Source organism: Choristoneura fumiferana, chromosome 10, assembly GCF_025370935.1.
Source record: "Choristoneura fumiferana chromosome 10, NRCan_CFum_1, whole genome shotgun sequence".
NCBI lineage: Eukaryota > Metazoa > Arthropoda > Insecta > Lepidoptera > Tortricidae > Choristoneura > Choristoneura fumiferana.
The window spans coordinates 9,574,149-9,595,029 of NC_133481.1; the positions used below are offsets into that span (position 1 = coordinate 9,574,149).

The 20,881-nt window shown below is 37.0% G+C and overlaps 1 protein-coding gene across 5 annotated transcripts in view; it reads left to right on the forward strand.

Annotated features, from left to right (window-relative positions):
* ninaB (neither inactivation nor afterpotential B) overlaps positions 1–20,871 on the forward strand; it is a 37,393-nt gene extending 16,522 nt beyond the window's left edge. Inside the window, exons 1-15 of one of the 5 annotated variants that reach the window (XM_074093417.1) lie at positions 2,044–2,238; positions 3,002–3,807; positions 5,211–5,326; positions 6,434–6,545; positions 6,871–7,017; positions 7,879–7,989; positions 8,360–8,457; positions 8,808–8,888; positions 9,688–9,768; positions 10,229–10,353; positions 10,922–11,098; positions 11,557–11,713; positions 12,471–12,532; positions 13,716–13,814; positions 16,895–20,871. In XM_074093417.1, coding sequence (XP_073949518.1) covers positions 5,224–5,326; positions 6,434–6,545; positions 6,871–7,017; positions 7,879–7,989; positions 8,360–8,457; positions 8,808–8,888; positions 9,688–9,768; positions 10,229–10,353; positions 10,922–11,098; positions 11,557–11,713; positions 12,471–12,532; positions 13,716–13,814; positions 16,895–17,071 — 1,530 coding nt within the window. In that variant the 5' untranslated portion in view covers positions 2,044–2,238; positions 3,002–3,807; positions 5,211–5,223 and the 3' untranslated portion in view covers positions 17,072–20,871. Of the gene's footprint in view, positions 1–2,043; positions 2,239–3,001; positions 3,808–5,210; positions 5,327–6,433; positions 6,546–6,870; positions 7,018–7,878; positions 7,990–8,359; positions 8,458–8,807; positions 8,889–9,687; positions 9,769–10,228; positions 10,354–10,921; positions 11,099–11,556; positions 11,714–12,470; positions 12,533–13,715; positions 13,815–16,894 lie in introns of those variants that run through there. The other 4 variants (XM_074093415.1, XM_074093416.1, XM_074093420.1 and 1 more) reach the window with 4 other exon arrangements.
* The last annotated feature ends 10 nt before the right edge of the window (positions 20,872–20,881 follow it).

A 20,881-nucleotide genomic window follows, 5' to 3' on the forward strand; every position in this document is an offset into this window, starting at 1 on the left:
GAATTTTGTATCCGTTTCATTGTTAATATTTTTTGGAATTTTATTATAAAAACGTATGCAATTTCCCAGAAACGACCTTTTGGTCTGTAAGATGGAACTTTAAGCTTCCCTGTGTTTCTAGCCTTTGGCTTATCGAAGTTAGCGGTAAAACCACATATATTCTTCCTAACTCATGATTATTCCAAAAACATAACAATAAACGTTAAGCAAGCCTAAAAAATGTTATGCACACCGCTTGTAAATTATATAATTAATCATAAACGATGAAAAAATGAGGATAATTAATTTGATAACATAACCAAAATCTTCTTAACTGTCTTATCGGTCATTTATAAAAGCAAATGCCGTGTTGTTGCACGTTTACTTGCAAGCCGGATATGATAACGATATTTTTGCATAATTAGAGGACTAACTGACCTACCTTATCCGTTATCACTAAGTATCAGTAAATTAGCATAATAATTATTTTGATGAGACGATAGCTAGTACAATCGAGGAAACTGAAACACATACCAGGGTGGAACCTTTTCATGATGAATTTTGCTATGATTTTTTTGGAAAGCGTATGGGACGTCAACATGACATTAGTAGCATAAATGTTCCGCCATGGTACGTGATTCACTTTCCTCGACTATACGTATCATTAAACTAAGAAAGCCTAAATAATCAGCAAATACCACTAGGGTTTCATACTAAAGATGGTATTATGGGAATTGTAAACCTATGTTGTCTGTAAGTTTATCGTGATGATGCGTGTTAATGGCAAATATTATAAAAAACATGAAGAGTTATTGTAGGTACGATGATTGATGATGAAACTCGCAAGGATAGCTCGGTATCAAAGAGTCCAAAATGTTTTTGACTGACTTCAAAAATAGAGTAGACTCTATGGTCGATGTACCTACATATTATGTATATGATTTTAATGAAGGTGAAACGATGAAAAAATTAGTTAAAAGGTCGTTTAACCCTAACATGTGTTTTAAACTAACTTACCTACCCTCGCACTTCAACCCCGTTGCAGATTTAAAAAAAACGTCTTTTAGCTGTATTTTTTGCTTTCTCATTGTAGGTGTTGGTGTATGCTATTATTTAAATAATTTTAGTGACCAGCAGATTTTTCTTATAACGTACCTAATCCCCACAGCTCCACGTAACCCACGCTCCCAATAAAAAATAAAAAATCAAAATAAATTTATTTATCTAAGTATGTAAGGAAGTACATATGTACAGACCTTAAACATATAGGACAGTTAGTCCAGTCCGTAATGATAACACTGTAAACACAATATTTTATCAAACGTGGTTCTTTGCTCCTACACTAGGCATAGCCTGTCTCGTAGGTACCCAATTCAAGCAAGAGTTTGCAAAAATAAGATGTGAACCGTTATCAATGTTTGACAGAACAAGTATGTTACATTTATTATCCTGTTCTTACATTTTATAATTTTATAATCGCCTTTTGCCCGCGACTCCGTCTGCGTAGAATTCGTTTATCTCTATATGTATACCGAATTTAATCTAAATCAGTTCAGTGGCTTAGACGTGATGAGGTAACAAACAAACAGACTAACAAACTTTCGTATTAATAATATACCTAGCTGTTGCCCGCGACTCCGTGCCGTGCGTGTGCTACTGCTTAAGTAGCATAATAGATAAAAAGCAACCTGAGATATGTATTCATAGGAAAAAATCATGTCTAGATTCCTGTCCAGCGGTGGTGTAGGGGTTATAGCACGCAGCATGGATTGCTGATTACCTGGGTTCAATTCCCAGCGCTGGTCTCTTTTTCTGGTTTTTCTGTACATCCAAGTCTCAGTTTGTATTTTCGCGTAGTATTCGTGTATCGCTAACCCGCGGGAGTTATGCAATTCTCCGTGATAAAAACTAAACTCCAAACATTTTCACAAACTTTCACATTTATAATATTAGTAGGAAGTAAGATACTAGAGGGATTGATAAAAAAGATTGCCGTGTAATATTTTTGTTTTTGCACCCAAGTTCGCGCAGGAACCGGGTGATAGCGGTGAAGGTCAAGGGGAGGTTCGCCCGCTCACCCCGACTCCGCGCGCAGGGCCTTGTGCGTCTCACATGGAGTTCGCTCTTCGCCACAGACAGCCTTCCAAGAAATATCGCAAATTATCGGAGAATAGCTAGCTACAGTAGCTGGTGATTACCTAGCCCGTTGTTAATTGTGAAGTGAAATTTTAAAAACAGTCTGCGGTTTTGGCTTGCGGAGTAAGTGGTTTTTTGCTTTACGACATTTTGTATGCTTTTTAGTTTTTACGATACTTAAACAAATCTCTTATTTTCTTTTATGGCAATAATTTAAGATTTTCTTTTCTACATCAATAATTCAGTCTTTAGTTAATTTTACGTCTTTTTTTATATTTAAATCTTTTTATCGGTCGGTGTATTTGTATTTTCGCGAATTATTTTTCTAACAATTATGCAGAATACTCATAACTTTGATAATAAAAAAATAACATAGAGCATACATTTCAACGTGCAACACGAGTGGCTTAAACGTATTTTGTACGGTTTTATTTTTTTCTGGCTTTTACCCGCGGATTTGCTCCCGTAAAACAATTAGATTTGACAGTTGAATTTGAATACTGTATTTTACTAAATTCAAATGGGAATTTCTAAAAGTTCCAAGATCTAATACGGTTGTACAGTGCTCGTATTTTGCCAGCAATTAAATTTTGGTAGCCGTCTTTTGTCTTAAACGTACATTTTATAATGTTTTCACAATATGATACCTGGAAGGTTGCCTGAAAGAGATCGCTCTTAAGCGATAAGGCCGCCTATTGCTTACCTTGTAATTTTTTCTCTGTGTATCTGTTTTCTGTATAGCTTACTATTTCTGGTGTACAATAAAGAGTCTTTGTATTGTATTGTATGTTACGGAACATACTAGCATTTACTTGCATACATGCTAGATTTTTTTTACAGAAAATTGCAAAAAATAAAATCATTGAAAATTATAACTATGTTGCAGGGTAGTGTCTGGATACAAAAAACATATAACTAGCCCGTCAGTTAAGTACTTAGATCATCAAAAAATATTGGAAAAGTATTTTTCCTTTGTCAATCAAATAAAATGACAAATACAAAACACGCTAAAGTTCGGTAGTGGTTAGAGAACCTGAATACGAAGCTTTAATATGTATTTAAGTATGTATCCATACTTAATATTATAAATGCAAAATGTGTGTGTGTTTGTTTGTATGTTTGTCCGTCTTTCACGTCGAATCGAAGCGACGGATCGACGTGATTTTTGGAATAAAGATAGTTTATGGGCCAGAGAGTGACATAGGCTACTTTTTATCCCGGAAAAAAGCATAGTTCCTGAGGGAACAGCGCGCGATAACCGAATTCCACGCGGGCGAAGCCACGGACAAAAGCTAGTTTATCTATATAAGTAAGTTTATCCTTTGCCTAGTATCCATATTACAAGCTTTGCTTAGTATGTTACTGCGGAAACATATCAACGTAATATTTACGTTATTAAGCGCAAAATGCGAGTTCGTGAATACGGATAGTCAAATTAGTCAGACGTCAAATAGATAATAATACACACAATGTTTGAGAAAACACGATTGCGGTTTGTAAGTCTGTTGGTTTGTTTGTTACCTTATCACGTCTAAACCGCTGTGTGAACCAATTTAGATGAAATTCGGTATACAGATAGTTTGAGTCACGGGAAGGACATAGGATAGTTTTATCCCGGAAAAATACACAGTTCCCGCGGGATATTGATAAATGAATTCGACGTAGACGGAGTCACGGGCAACAGGCTAATAGGTAGGTATAATTTAAGTAAGTACATCATTCGGGTGATTAAAACTTCCCTCACTCAGTTGATTGATTATTGAACATAGTTTGTACTTATCATTTTGTTTTTCATCGACAAAACAAATAATTAATATTTTATTTATGCACAAAATCTTAAATTTAATATATATCTAACGAGCAATTCTTGTATATATATATATAATCAGAATCTCGGAATTGGCTCCAGCGATTTCGATGAAATTTGGTACGTAGGGGTTTTCGGGGATGACAAATTGATCTAGCGTGGTCTTATCTCTGGGAAAACGCTTGTTAACGTTTTAGCCCGAGCAAAGAGCCCGCAGGTTTGTGCAGGTTTCCTCACGATGTTTTCCTTCACCGTAAAGCTCGTGGTAAATTTCAATTGTAATTCCGCACATGAATTTCGAAAAACTCAGAGGTGCGAGCCGGGGTTTGAACCCACGATCCTCTATCTGCTTGAGAGGCGATAGGTCAAACAACTAGGCCACCACGGCAGGTTAACTATATTCACGCATAAATCGATCACAGAAAGAAACCCAATTCTTATATCTCTGAAAAATATAGTAGGTAACACAAAGGCTTAGAATGAAATTTAAACCGCAACGATCTATAATTAGTCACTTAGCTAAAATATGTCAGGTATTGTGTCTCAATGTTACCTACTCGCATGCGTCATGGTCTCATTCCTTAAGAAGATAATGAGTCTTGAGCGGATAATAGCAGTTGATTAGTTGACTTCGACAATTAACTGCGAGGCTTGGCCTGTAATTTGCGCTAATTTAAGGAATATTTACTTAGTTATTACCTCATTTACTGTAAACGAGGAGTTCCCAAGCGATTATAGCCCAAGCTCGTAAGCTTTTGATACAAGAACTAAATGATGTTTCTATTTATATGTGCTTAACCGAATAGCTCGTTATAAACTTCAAATTAATCACTCATGCTTAACTCACGCAATGATGCTAGGTTCGAACTTTCAACCTAGGACTCACGACTCAAGAGACGCTAGGGACATAGTAGCAGCATGCAATACTCATGCATGAGAATTTGCCATCGACAAGGCAGTCTCCACAAACAAACGAACGGTTTCTGCCAACACATAAGCATAGCATAAGGCTAATACGCTTATATACCTACGAGCTTATATACGCTGCAACACGATAACATCTTGTCTTCTGTGAAATTAACATCTTTGCTCTACCTTGAGTTACCAAATATTCCAACATTTCCTTGCAAATAGTCCAACATTAGGCATTTAGACTGGAGGCTGTTTTGTCGATGAGTTTGGTGTTACATTCGAATTTATTTTGAAATTCATTCATGCTTACTACTTATCCATAGCCAAACTGTACCTGTTAAGTAATAAATTAAGTTCTTAATTCGCCATTCCGCAGTTTTCATTGCAAAATGATGACCAGTGAGGACAAATTGTACCCAAACTGTGACTCCTCCATCTGGCTTCGGTCCTGCGAGAAAGAGGTCACTGAACCGCTCGAAGGAGATGTTACAGGTGATGTTGGCCTCGATACAATTCTAAAACGTCAAGGGGAAGAAGGCTTCTTCCCTTTTGCTAGCCTGAACAATAACAACAACGCCCATCAAGCACGCAATTCCTAACATTAAGTAAAAATCATTCAACATGTCCATCCATCTTTCGGGCTAAACTCGATTTAAGACGTGAGTTATCCGGGTCATTATATTTAATATAAGTTAATGTGTCTACTCGAATAATTATTCATGATAGACATATATTGTAATAATGTTAATTAACGATTTTTAAAGAAAATAAAAGTCTATCACGCATAATTATTGGATTAGACACATTAACTTATATATTAAGTAATTTATTGAATCAGACATTACTTTGCGGAGGTCCATAACAATGAACTAAAAGAATTTCCTCGCTCACCCGCGACGTTATGATAGCCAAACTTATGCAAACTAATGTACTCTAGACTTTGTAACCGCAAAGATAAGGTGGATAAAACAATCGGGTGTATACAAGCTCACTTGTAATTATTGCAGTAAAGTATATGTAGGTCAGACAGGTCGCAGTTTCAGTTAAGTGACGGAAAATATAGTTCCCTTTATATATTAAGAAGAGTACTATCAGACCACATTTTTAATTTTCATTCAATTTTTATGGAAAAATCTAGAAAACTAACAAAAATGCAACGTTGCCAGCTCAGCAGGTATAAACGTTCTTAAACTTTTGAGTACATTAAAGTATAATAGCACTAACTAAATATAATAATAGCATTAGAATTAGCGCTCCTCAACTATGTACTTGAAGTAGCCCCCCGTGTGATCTGTTTGTGACCAAGATAGCGAGACTGGAGATTGAACGGAGGAGAAAGCTAAAAAAATGCAGGATGAGTGAGTTGCGTGTCACTAATTTTTAGTTAGTACGTAATTAATTTTAAGTATCAAATGTAACGCTATGTTGTCAAAAGTCATATAATCGCCAACACATTATACGTTTGATCATCTATGAACCTACGACCTACACTCGTGGCTTTTTCTTTGTCAAACAACGCACTTGTCGTCCGAAAAAGAAAGATCGCCCAAAAAGACTGGTTTAAAATTTTACTATCCTAATATATTTTCTTGTTATCAGGTGAAATCCCAACATGGGTGCGTGGAACTCTGTTGCGGAACGGGCCCGGCTCGCTTAAAGTTGGTTCCATGCGGTTTGGCCATCTCTTTGACAGTTCTGCTTTACTTCACAGGTGACAATATTCTAGATTACACACCAGCAGGAAAACATTCACTGTTGAATAGACTAATTTTATGGATTTTATTTCAAATAGTCAGTATCCACTGTATTTGATAGAAACAATTTTAACACTTTTGCCTGACGATAAAGAATTTTAGGAAATAATTTTCTGACGGGACCCTCCCATAGATCGCTCTCTACCTCGAGATTTTTCTCGTTTCTATTGGCTGAAAGTCCATAGTTTATTGGGTCCAAGGATTCTCATTCTACGTATGTATATACATAGGCTGGACGATGATGACGGTACTGATGAGTTTATTGTGGTCCTGTGACTTCAGATTTGCGATACACGATGGACGGGCCACATACCAGTGCCGTTTTCTACAGTCCAACACATACAAACGCAACCAGGCGGAGCGTCGTATCGTATTCTCGGAGTTTGGGACCAGTGCGGTGCCTGACCCGTGCCATACCATCTTTGACAGGTGAATAGGATATTACCTATTATTTCAGATTATTTCCATCATTTTCTTATTTTCTTCGAACTTAAAGCTAAATTTTTCTATAGCAGATTTAAATTGGGCTTACTTACCGAACAGATTTTTTTAATGTTTTGCGGTTATTTTCACTAGATATATTTGTTACGGGACGTAGACCGAGACTTTGATTACCACTGAGATGAGCTTTTCAAAATTTCGAACTTTTTCGCAATGGCTGTCTTGGCTTGCACTTCTTATGCGCTGGCTCAGTCTGGGTCGAGAATTAGATATATAAAGTCATTTTAAACTATTTATTATTATTATTTTTGTCAGATAAAAAGGAAAGTGATATTCTATTTTAAACAGTTAGCGAGAGCGGCAGGGATACGTAATATCTATGAATGTGTGCTATACTTAAACATAGTAACTACGATGACTACTGCCTCCGACATGGGGCATGCGTCAATAATAGACCTTGTCTTTATTTTTATCACATTAAAAAAAACTGTTTATTTCAATCAAAATTGCAAAATTAACTTGATTAACCCTAGCTTCTAATCTTAAATTAAAAAGATTTTTTGTGTTAAGGAGTCTCTAAAATTTGAAAAATTGCGACAGATCCTAAAAACCAAAGCCATTGGCCACTCTATGTTAAGTAGTGAGTAGAAGTGATCGAGGTGTATAGGCATCAGAACCGATCTCGATTGCGATATACGATACAACCGCTTGTCCTTCAGTATTGGTTAATCTTAATGCTGCTTTACCTATAGACATATTGTATATCTGTGTACAGGTACACTAACAGACGACGTATAGTTGAAAATTTTAGACTCTTTGAAATGTTTTAATATAAAATCTTTTTTTTAGAGTTGCGGCAATTTTCAATCCAGGAGAGTCGTTGTCGGACAATGCTATGATTTCTGTGTACCCTTTCGGAGATGAAATGTACGCGTTCACAGAGGGACCAGTGATTCACAGGTATTTATCATCTGATTAAGAAAAACTGGCCAGAACAGGTTTCGTATCACCGAATATATATAATTTATGGCCAAGTGGTTGGAGAACCTGACTACGAAGCTTGAGGTGCCGGGTTCGATTCCCGACCGGGGCAGATATTTGTGTGAATAACACGAATGTTTGTTCTCGGGTCTTGGATGTTTAATGTATTTATCTATATAAGTATGTTTATCCGTTGCCTAGTATCCATAGTACAAGCTTTGCTTAGTTTGGGACTAGGTCAATTGGTTGATATTTATTAATCATGCAAAAATACGTAAAAAAGCATTTACTGTATTAGGAACCCGTTAATTTTCAATTTTATTATATATATATTTTTATCTTATTTCAGGATAGACCCGGTTACCCTGGATACTTTGGAGCGCAAAAACCTCAGCAAGAGCCTGGCTCTAGTTAACCACACCTCGCACCCGCACGTTATGCCAAACGGTAAGATGAAATGCGTGTGACGTTCTGAGCAGGGATGAAGTGAAGAGTGAAAGCGTGCAAATTTCCATTAAGTACATCATCACAAGGGGTTTCGAACCTATTGAATATTTACCGCATATTATTTATTAAAACTTTTTTAACATAGGACATATGTTTACTTGTGAATTTTTCGATCCATTTTCTGTGGTCGGATTGACTTGAAATTTAGTATACATACGTTACGTAGGTTAGATGACAATTCAAGTACAGTCAGCAATAAAAACTGGTATTAAAATGAAATTAAAAATGTATTTTTTTCTTAAAGTTTGTCTGCACACAAATGTTTAACGCATTTTTTTTAATGATTGCAGGTGACGTATTCAACGTGGGCATGGCAGTTGTGAAGGGACGGATTCAGCATGTCGTAGTAAAGTTTCCATTCACCGAAAAAGGTAAAACAATAATTAAGTACAAATAACTAATATTGATGGGATTGACTTGAAATTAGGCACAGATATGCAGTTTAGATGCAGCAACAATAATTAGATGGACTTTGTTCAGCAGTGGACGACTTCCAGCTGATGATGATGATGTGATGATGACAATAATTGAGTAAAAATTAGATGAGGGCGTCATCTATTTCGCAGCTGTCAGTTTATTGGCGTAAAATTCTTAAATCAGGCAATAAAAAAAAAAGTTTCCGTCGCCAAAAAGCGGAATCCTCACTTTTTTGTCTGTACTTATAGGTCTGTTTGTCACGGCTCTATTTCTCAAGAATGCGTAGAGTTATCGAGCTAAAATTAATATCATATACACTATTCTGGTACCCTTTGAAGCAGTGAAAACATCAAACTTCTAAATTAACGCAATCCGAAGATACAGTCATTAAAAAGGTGTTTCCATACAAATGGTCCAGAAATCAAAACCTAGGTACAAATTTCTTCTTTTCTTCCAGTTGTCACAGATATTTGAAATTTCAGATATTTGAAAGCTCTTATAGCACAACTGAAAAAAAAGTTTGAAATAATATATTTTTTTGTGTCTGTCTGTCAATTTAATAATAATAACCAATCTAAAATAACCCCACACGCGTAGGTATATTTTACTTAGGAGCACAGAATAAATAATACTACTGCAGGGCTCTAACTCTGGATAGATATCTACCTACAACATTGCAGTTACCTACAATTTTTTTACTGTTGTACCTATCCACCTACTTCTTTGACTAATTCTGAAGTGCCTACTTTTCAGGTGACATGTTTGAGAGGGCCCACGTAGTTGGCACAATGAAACCAAGATGGCCGCTTCATCCTGCTTACATGCATACCTTTGGTAGGTATTAGTATTTTATCATCAAAAGTATGCTTCTAATTTTCTATCAAAAAAATGCGAAATTAGGCACAGCTAGTTTGTAACTTCGATTAAAACAAGATATTGTTTATCCCGTAATGTTGCATAGGTAACGCAAGATAGCTATATAAAGAGATTCGTCGATGATTCTTTTCTTTTTTTTAAGATAGGGAGAAAACGAGTATAAATATAATAAATAGATTCAGGCCCGGCGTTCGTTATCGGCACGGCAAAGCACGCGATCCTTCGGAATATCTACCTGCAGGCGCTCACTAAGGGCAATTATTGCCGAAGCATCCTTCCGAGGTGTGCTTAGGCATGCCGAGGCTACCGAACCATGCAAATAGCATGCGCCGGGCCTAACGGGTACTAGATAATAATCAGGTATTTTAAATATAGTAATGTATAACAACATTAACAACAGTGATTATTGTTTGTCTAGGTGTGACGGAGAACTATTTCGTGATAGTGGAGCAGCCGCTATCGGTGTCGCTGATGGGCGTGGTGCGCAACCAGCTCGCGAACAAGCCGCTCGCCGCCAGCCTGCGGTGGTACTCCCAATACGAGGTCAGTTTAGGAATGGTTCAGCTGACGGTCTCTACTCACTACACTGTATCAGCCATGACCGTAATAGGAACACTTCAGGAAAGCAATGTCAAACGCATGACTTGCGACGGCGACGGTTGGTTACGAGACGTGCTAGTGGGCATAGTCGCATACTTTTCGATACAAAGAATTTATTTTTGCCCGACACGTTGCTATTGGTCATGGTGTGATACGGTGTAATGGGTAGAGACCTTAACCCATATTATAAAAACATTTGATCTGATGTATTGTATTGATGGTGTATTTTATCCCTTTACGGCCAAGAAACTGTTTTTCCGTTTTTTTTTAAATGTCAATTAATTGTGGTTCGCGAAAAGATGATTCAAGCGCGTTCAGGATAGTTGCACGATCGTATCGAGCCGGCCGGAAAGGGGTTATCTACTTACATTATGTACCTATATGTATTATACCTATGCTTTTGATTCACATACTTTGGTCAATGGACTAGACCTTGAAAGGAACTAAAGTCTAGATCGCTTTTACTTTTGAGCGCTGAACGAAGCATTTTTAAATAATATTTTTCTTTCAGACTCACATAGTTCTTATAAGTCGGAAAACAGGCAAAGAAGTGACAAGATACCGCACGGACACGCTATTCTATCTCCACATCATCAACGCATTTGAGCAGGACGGAAGACTGGTGGTCGATTTGTGTGCATACAATGATGCTAAAGTTATAGATGCGATGTACATACAGGCTATCGAAGTGAGTGACTACATTAATTGTAGGTATCTTCTTAGAAATAAATGATAATCATGATAATGCTATTGTGAATTAGCAAGTTTTCTTTGTAATTTTAGCGTATCTTTCATAACTATAATAGTTAAAAAAATATTTTGTTAAAATATTAGAACATACCTTAATAAATAAGCCTATACCTACTTACCCCAAACTATATTTTTAATGGCGGTTGTCAGAAAATAAGTTTTTGCTAATAATGTCACTTTTAATACAAGCTTTTTTTGCTGACTGTAGGTAATTTTTGTTGACTGTACTTGCACTGTCATCTAAACGATAAATTGCGGTTTCAAAATTCAAGTTGATGCCATTAACCCTTGAGGAGTTCCATCCTACGGAGACGATCCGGGCTGGATCGCCAGGAAGACGCTACCAGATTGTCATGCATTGTCATTGTCATTGTCTTGCCTCAATTATTGTTTCAGTCCATGCAAAGTAACGCGGACTACGCAGACTGGTTCCGTGGCAGGCCCAAGAGGCTTGACATAACGCTGGGCTCCCCTCGTCTTACCAAGTTCAAACCCAAACTGTTAGCCGATCTCGGCTGTGAGACACCTAGGATACACTACGATATTTACAATGGCATGTATCCATCCACTTTAAGTAATATTTTAATGCGACTGGTGCTTATATGATTGAATGAGGTCTACCTTAACGGTTGAAATATCGCTAGACGGCGTTAGTATCGTGAGGTTCTCTTGACGGGGGTGGGGGGGGGGGCACTATTTACCGGCCCGAATAATACCGACATGGAAATACAGACTCGATTGTTCCCGTACACGCCCATACAAACTCACGTCAAGACCGTTGACGTTACGGTCTTGCTTGCAATTGGCTCATTAAGTAAAATATGCAATCATTAAGTTAAATGTGCCATGTACTGAACACAGAACACGCTCGGTACTCCACCCATAATCGGTGTCCACCCCGCTGCCCGCCGGCGACCTGCCCGGAGCGTATAGGCCAAAACTCTAAAAGAAATTATTGATAATCTTAGCTAATAGGTCCTTATACTGGGTTCAACCGCACTGCCGAGAGAGCTAGGCCTCTTGATAATATAGCTAATGATGACTGGGTTCAAACCCGGGCTCGCACCTCTGAGTTTTTGAAATTCATGTGCGAAATTTACCACGAGCTTTACGGTGAAGGAAAACATCGTGAGGAAACCTACACATACCTGCAAAGTAATTGAATGATGTGTGTTCCCAATCCGCACTGGACCCGCGTGGGAACTAGGGCCCAAGCCATTCTGAGAGCAGGCCTGTGCCCAGCAGTGGGCCGTATGTAGACTGAGATAACTACAGATTATAGTACTAAGAATATTAATTTATTTTTACAGGAAAGCCGTATCGCTTCTTCTATGCCATAAGTTCTGACGTCGATGTGGAAAACCCTGGATTGGTAAGTTACTCGTTTATTATGCTTTAATAAATTGTTATGATGAGCAGAAATAAATATTTAGCTCTTTTCATTAGCCGTACCTATTGCTATTTTTCCGGAATGTTCCTTTATATTCTATTTGTTCTAAGATGATTCAAATGACACATGATGCTTATGTAACTTTGCGAGGTGGTAACAATTTTTTTCTTTTTTCCAACCGAGATATAATGCTTGAAAAAATGAAATCACATTAAAACTGCTGATTGTTGTAATATTTGAACTCAAATTTGCTAACAAATTGTTAAGTTAGGTACTGCGTAGGCACTGTGTTATATTAACTTACCTACTTCTTTTAAAGAACGCCCTTACAATTTGGTTTCAATAGGCCGCAATTGCTAGATGAGGGTTATCGGTAAAAATAAAAGCGGTAAAATAAACGAACTTATTATTAGTTTGCTTGATTGTTCGTCTGAGTCGGAAAGTGACAGTCCAAGTGTTGAATAAATTATATTTTAAAATTCAAATAAGACTTTCAGTTCGATAGCGTAACGTTTAAACCAACAAATAATGCTATTGCCACTTTTAGCACTAGGTACGTGCAAAAGTATCGATAGTTTGCGTAACAGTAGGAGGGACTCTAGTTACGTCAGTTTGGCATCTGTCATTTGAATCATGTTAGAACAAATATAATATAGTGTTCCGGAAATGAGATCATCTGTCTGTCTCTTTCACTTGTATGCTAACTAGGTGGTGGAAAGTGCCCTGAAGCATGGAGTAATTTTTGATTTACCGTTATAATGTGTTAGGTCTTTCTCCAGAACGGCCTGAAAATAGATTTCAGCAACCAAAATTACAACAAACAAAATTAAATGTGGACCCTACTCTAACGAGCTAAGAATCCCAATTGCTTTTACGGCTACTTTATGTAGGTATTAATGCGATCACGAGTCGCGCGGCACGCATTCGGAATCGCCACGTTTTCACCACTTCTTTCTGTCACACGGCATAACACGAGGCTAGAAAGAGATGGTGAATGCGATCGCGATTATCAGCGCATTAGACAGTTCGGCCTTTGATCTAACTGATGTATCGCTTACTATTTCTGGTGCACAATAAAGAGCCATTGTATTGTATTGTAGGTACGTAGTACCAACACATTTTACACTTTATATATTTTTTTGATATAATGATTTGTCTTCTGTAGATCATCAAAGTGGATACGCTGACAGGCGAAATCAAAACGTGGTGCGACGGCAACTGTTACCCCAGTGAGCCTATCTTCCTACCAAGACCAGGCGCTAAGGTATCTACCTGCATCGATAGCAAATATCTTCCACATCGTTTTTACATGAAACATTTTATGCGTCACTGGTTCGCTACAACCAAATATCATAATACCATGTTCTTAGTTCGTCGCAATACTTCTAGAACAGTTGTCGGTTTATCTGTGCGTTTGCTCACGCTAACCCCAGAAACAGCTTAACCTAGAGATGCGGTTTTCACTAATGTGTTGTCGTTTCCTTGGATTAACATTTAGTGTTTATTTCATTTGAATGGTTCACAAAATAAAAAAGATAAGACACTTTAAAGAATTTTATCGAATACTTTGGAAGAATCGTAGTTGCAGATTTCGCAAAACACGTAGGCTACTTTTTATCCCGGTATTCCCATTTCCCACGGAATAGCGATAAAATCTCGAAATAACAACCGCTGGGTTTAGAGTCATGAAATTTGGCATGGTTGTTATAATTTAACGTCAATGAAAACCACGATGTAATTTTAGGGAGTTCCCACGAGAATTCGTAGGTACAGCTGGTCAAGTTAAGTCCTTGATGGTAGCATTGTGCGTGTGGTGCATTTTTATTATTTTGACATCAATAGGTAGGTACCTATTCGATCATATATCATAACAGTTTCACAGTGCAGTTAATTACAGTGTTTTATAACCAGTTTCATCACACGTTTGTATCCTGTTTTACTTAACCCTCTAAGGTATCTTGAAGGCACAATTGTAAGTCCTATAACATTTGTAACCGTTTTAGCTTATTTACAACGTCCTAAATTTATTAGTTTTTATATTAAGTTCGTTTTTGTATGCATTGTTACAGGTGCCTTCAAGATCCCTTAGAGGGTTAAGTAAAACAGGATACAAACGTGTGATGAAACTGGTTATAAAACACTGTAATTAACTGCACTGTGAAACTGTTATGTTATGATATATGATCGAATAGGTACCTACCTATTGATGTCAAAATAATAAAAATATTTAGCACGTCCTATTCCTTATAGTACGGCTGCTGATCGCAGAATGAATTTTGACATAAAAACAAAGTGCTGAATTTGAAAGTACAGTGGATATTCGAAAATTGAATTGAATTTTTAAATCGAACCAAAACATGAAATGAGGAAGAGGTTAACAATCGACAAGGCTTGATCAGCCTTGTTACAATAATTTCCGCCTGATTCTGTCTGAGCGATAATAACTTCGTGGGGTTTCAATGTTCCGGATCCCATTTCAGAAACAGCGCTGAATCGCAATTAGGTATTGTAATTAGTGTTAAAATCAGGATGCAGATCAACACAGCAGGCATCCAGTCCCAGAGAATTTGTTCAACTTTATACAATACACTGTCGTCTGTTGCGCACATTTTTTAATCAGAGAAATTGTTCACAAACCATACTTGGTAACACACGCGGTCGCGAAGCTTACTGACTAGCTGAGTCGGCAATGTCGCCACAGGCACGTGGCGAGGTCGCCATGTAGGGACCGGGGTTCGTAGTTAAGGCTCGAGAGTTGGTTAAGAACTAACTATTCAATAAGACATATGATTGACACGTAGTTACAATATATGTAGTAGGTATACATAGGTATACATATATCAACTTACACGTTACAGATTAACTTTGCTATTTTTCATATCATAATATAAAAACAATAAAAAACTTATAATATTTTGCTAAACACAGAATCGTCTTCCTATAAAATACCTAAAGAGGCAGAGGTAAACGACATTCTGCAAGAAATGGATCGTTTATAATATAACTAGCTTTTGCCCGCGGCTTCGCCCGCGTGGAATTCGGTTATCGCGCGCTGTTCTCTCGGAAACTATGGATTTTTTCGGGATAAAAAGTAGCCTATGTCACTCTTGGGTCCATAAACTATCTCTATGCCAAAAATCACATCGATCCGCCGCTCCGTTTTGACGTGAAAGACGGACAAACATACACACAAAGACACTTTCGCATTTATAATATTAGTATGGATTTACCCAAGAAATATATTCAGTACATTATTTAAGTAGGTACAGTTTTTAATTGCCAGTTTGAATCTAAACGTCATGATCTTTAGTCACATACAAATAGTTAACTTTAAGATCTGCACCAAATTTTATGAAATTTGGAATGGAAAAAAGCTTGCACTTCATAGCAGGAACTACGAGTAGAATCTTTTTAAACAGGGAATGAGAGCAGATGAGTCCACGAAACACAGTTATTAAATGTAAAATATATACATCAAATTAATATAATGTAGCAACTTAGGTATTAATAATTGTGTTATTTTTTAAGAACATTACGTATTAATCTGCTTATAAAATAAACAAAAGTTATGACTTAATCTTATTACTTCTTTTATTCATCATCAATCATTCTTCACAAAAAAATGTTTAGAACCCCTTCTTCTGTGACCTTCTAGAGCCCAATGTTATCTTGAATGGACTATATACATATAATTAAACAGTAAATGGTCAAGTCTCTGCATTGAAATTATTCGCATCATATCGCAAACGTTCTGCTAGAGTTTCGTGTTTCCATATAAATTGAGATTTTAACGCGAACGCGATCGAGACGTATTTTGTAACTGAAAACTTATACTAAGGGTCCAGCTTAGGGCCTTATCACACTTGCAATTTGCGGGCGAGTTGAAAGCGAGGCTAGCGCGTAACGAATTCGCTGCGTACTCGCGGTAAAATCAGTATGGCATCCCAGCTCTAAACGGGAAGAACTCGCTGCGCTGCGCTCGTTGCGAAACCGTTAAACACTCGCGGCGATATATCGTAACGCGCTCGCGGCGAAATCGTTACGCAGGGAAGACACAAGACATTTTAATAAAATAGAAGAGACTGGCATCGGCACTCCGCTTTTGTGGTCAGGAGGAGCCTTAGGTATTCAGGCACCGTAAATGACTTGGACTGGGGGTCATCATGTCAGGACCCACTGAAGCAGCACGTCGCGAGGTCATTTATCACGCTATAAGTAGTTTTTATGGCAGTTATATTTTGTAAACTGTTAAGCAGTCAAAACAATAACTGGCTGATATGATTCTAAGTCAACGCGGACGAAGTCGCGGGCACAGCTAGTTGTCTAATAAAACTATTCCAACAGGCAGAAGACGACGGCGTTTTACTGAGCGCGCTGGTCCGGGGCGCAGAAGACGAACACTCCGTGGCCCTGCTGATCCTCGACGCCTCCAGCCTGAAGGAACTGGCTCGCGTCTCCTTCAGAACACCCTCAGCGGCTCCCAAATGCCTCCACGGCTGGTTCTTGCCGGGACGTCCTTGAAACGCATCAGTTTCGTCACGTTGTAGCGCAATCAAACTGTGCCTGCTTACTCATGCATGGGGCTTCCTAAACAGCTAAATGCTATATTGTAGATATTCTAGTCAATTAGTTTGTCCCATTGCTTTGTACAGGCGTCCTCTCTCTACGCTTTGTACCGTACACTGCACAAGGACTGGCAGCTCGGTTCACGTAAGTAGTACGTATGAGATTTTAGAGATATAGGCCGATTTTTTGAGTAGGTAATCGAGCAGAAACAGTGATGTGCCATTGCTATAATAAGGTACATTTTGTAAGTACCATGTATTGTATACAATGTTCATTTATATACGCGTCTATCAGTGGCGTAGCGCCTGATAAATATTCCCGTGTGGTAAAGCCGAAGCAAAGATCGCTTACATCTTTCATAAGTGTTAAATGTCCAAACTTTTTAAATATTAGGTAAGCCAGTGGGAATAGAGTTCTATATTATGGACGTTGCGCCACTGGTGTCTATAGATACTTCAGATCGTAGCTAGACCGGTAGATACATTTTTAACCCGCGACGCGAAACGCGCAGAATTCGGTTATCATCTCTATCGCGCGGGAACTATACAATGTTCCAAGTTGAAGACTGTTCTAAACTATCTTCTTCATACCAAATTTCATCTAAATCGGTCCAGCGCTATACGCGTGAAGAGGTAATATAATAGACGGACAGATAGACAGTAACTTTCGTACTTATAATATTAGCTAGGATAATGGAATGTTAACCCTTTGACCATTATTTTTTTAAAGCAATGAATCGAGAACTTTAACGATACGCACAGCATGAATGATTTTTTTTATGATTTTTGAGAAAGAGAAATGTATATATTATTGCAGGGTTTCCGAATTATGAGACGGCAATATGTTTGCCGCTATCAGCCAAGGGCATTAAGTGACAAGACCGTCATGTCAGTTTGCCGGGGGAACTACGGGTGGCACGACGTATCTAAAATAAATAAATTAAAAACCAATAGATGATAAGAAATAATTAAAACCTTTATTTAACTTAAAACTGAATTCTTTCAAATAAATAACCGGGCAAGAGCATATCGGGCCATGCTTATAGTCAGGGTCCCGTAGCTGCCCGACCTTAATTGAAAACGTGAAAATCTCTGAAGCATGGGACAGCACAAAGTGGGACTTTACAAGTCTCGCATCCAATTTTTGACCTTTTATTATTTTTAGCTGAGCTGCACATTCGACAACGTCTGTATGTAGCCAGATCCTCAGGCAAATTTGAAGTATTGAATTAAGCTATTGCTCCATATATAAATCAATAACAATTGTAGCCTAACCCACCCTTTCCTTTAATAAACACCAGACACTTAACGGATAGTGGCAAATATATTGCCGTCTTCATTTTTTAAAATTATCAAATAACAGATTTTTTTTCTTTAAACTTTATATCGCCAATCTTGTCTCTGAAAGTAGAGAATTGTGACTATCGGATAAATCCAGCAAACAAAATTTTATTTACAAACATTTTTGTTCAATTGTAAGGAATAGTTAAAAATCTAAGTTCAGGCCTAAGAATCATCATTTAACATGGGTTGGAATAACGTTTATCTGCTATTCTTTTTTTCGTAAATTGGTACGAGTATGTTCTCTTATGCGAACCAAAAGTTATATTAACTAACAACACGTTCATTGAGAAAAAAATAAAATATCTGAGTCGTATGACGGCAAATATCTTGCCGTTACCCACTAAAGGGTTAATATTAATATAGGTAATATTGTCTATTCTTGTTAAGAATTTTTGTAAGCCGGTGTAATTAAATACTTTACAATAAGTCTATTTTTTAGCCAGCCAGCCAGCCAGTGAAATCTAGATTTACAATTATTGTACTTACCTACGTCTATTGGCTGGTGTACTGCCGTTTCGGCAAAATATTTTTCGCCAAATTTCACTTCCCGTAAAACTTATCGCAGTAGTTTCATTTCCCAAAAGAATCTTTAGCATATTTAAATTTCGCATTATATTTATTTGGTCAAATTATCATTCGGCATAATTTTACATTGTCAAGTTTTATTACGACAAACGTTTACTAAGCAAACGTTTTCTTTTGGCTAATATTATATTCCAAAAAAATATTTGTTCAAAATTACACTTCGCACACGAACCAACCACAAAAACCAACTGTTACCATAAAAATAGGTTAGGTTAGGTGAGAACTGCGTCCCCCACAGAAACAAACTGCTACTAGAAAAGTAGGTTATTATGCCATGCAATATTTTGGGAAGATTACTTTATGCCAAACGATACATTTGACTAAATAATACTTAGTAATATGAAACATGACTAAGTAATTATTTTTGGAACAATAATTTGCCAATAAAAAAATTACTAACCGTAAAATTGCGATAAGTTGTTTTAGGAAATGATTTTTTGCCAAATGATAATTTGAGTAAATTATTTTGGGATGATACTTTGGGAAAAGTTTTTTGCCCATACATTAGTAATTCATTTGTATTTCGCGCAAAGTCAAATCTAATCAATGCAGTACCTAATGTGCGGACGAGAGTAACGAATAATGGTACTATGTTTGAGCCTATTGTTATATAAGCTAAAATATGATGTGTACCCCCGTGACATATATTTTTATACAGTGATACTTTTTGAAATGTGAATTATATTTACAAATATAAACGATTTATATCGGCACGCCGTCATTTTTAAATCGATACCGTATCGTTCCCATATGTTTGAAAAACACACGGTAAGAGTATTTTACGTTTTTCAGTCATTGGTTCCCTTTGATATAATAATGGTTATTCTATGATTTGTTTTACGGGACATTCTGGACGTTTTTCACCCGAGAAAACCTACACACACTTATAGTTTACATTATTTTTTGTGGGCATTTTCATAAAAGAAAAATTTACCAAGCGACATCTTTGTGAAAAATATGAGACATAGCTCAAACGACAGAGAAAAATTTACTGATTCCCAACATGTATAAGGTGTTAATTAAATAACTGAAAACCAGAAAGTAGTCTTAAATCAGGTTGCGTTTGTTTTTAAATCCTTTTTTTATCACGCCAATTAAATGTTTTAGCGAGGTTGCATACTACTTAGATAATTTAATACCTAAGTACTGGCCGTTTTGCTGTCAGTTTGACTTTCTTCTAAAAACAGTGAAGCGCTCGAAGCGCAACAAGAGCGCAACTGACATAACAAAGTACTACTGTAGAGTTATAAATCAAGTAGAATTACTGACTAAGCAAAACACACGAATATTTTTTGAAATAATGAAGGTATTCGAAAATAAATGCAATCAACTAACTTAAAATTAAAAAATATTTTTGGGGTGTCTGAGGTTTTCAGTTATTTATTAACACCTTGTATAACTCACTGTCCTAAAAAAATTACATTTAGTCAATTTCTCCTTTCAACCGTCGATATACAACCTATTTTATATCTCCTTATCATCTTATCCAATGTTCTATCTATATATATTTATTTATTTCGGGGATCTCGGAAACGATTTTGAAACAATTTGCTATTGGGGGGCTTTTCAGAGCCGAGTAATCGAGCTAGATTGGTCTTATGAAGCAAAGCTCGGTCTCCCAACTACTTATATTAATAATCGTGATGAATTGTGATGTGAATATCTACTTAATTTATGTACACAAATATGACTGTTAAGTAATATTATGTGAAAATAAGAAATGTGCGTGTGCGACTATGGATATTATAAAGTATGCAATTTAGAACGAACGTGGGCTTTAGCCTACAACCCAAGTACTTCAAATAAAACTTATTTTTAAGAAATAAATCTTCTTGTT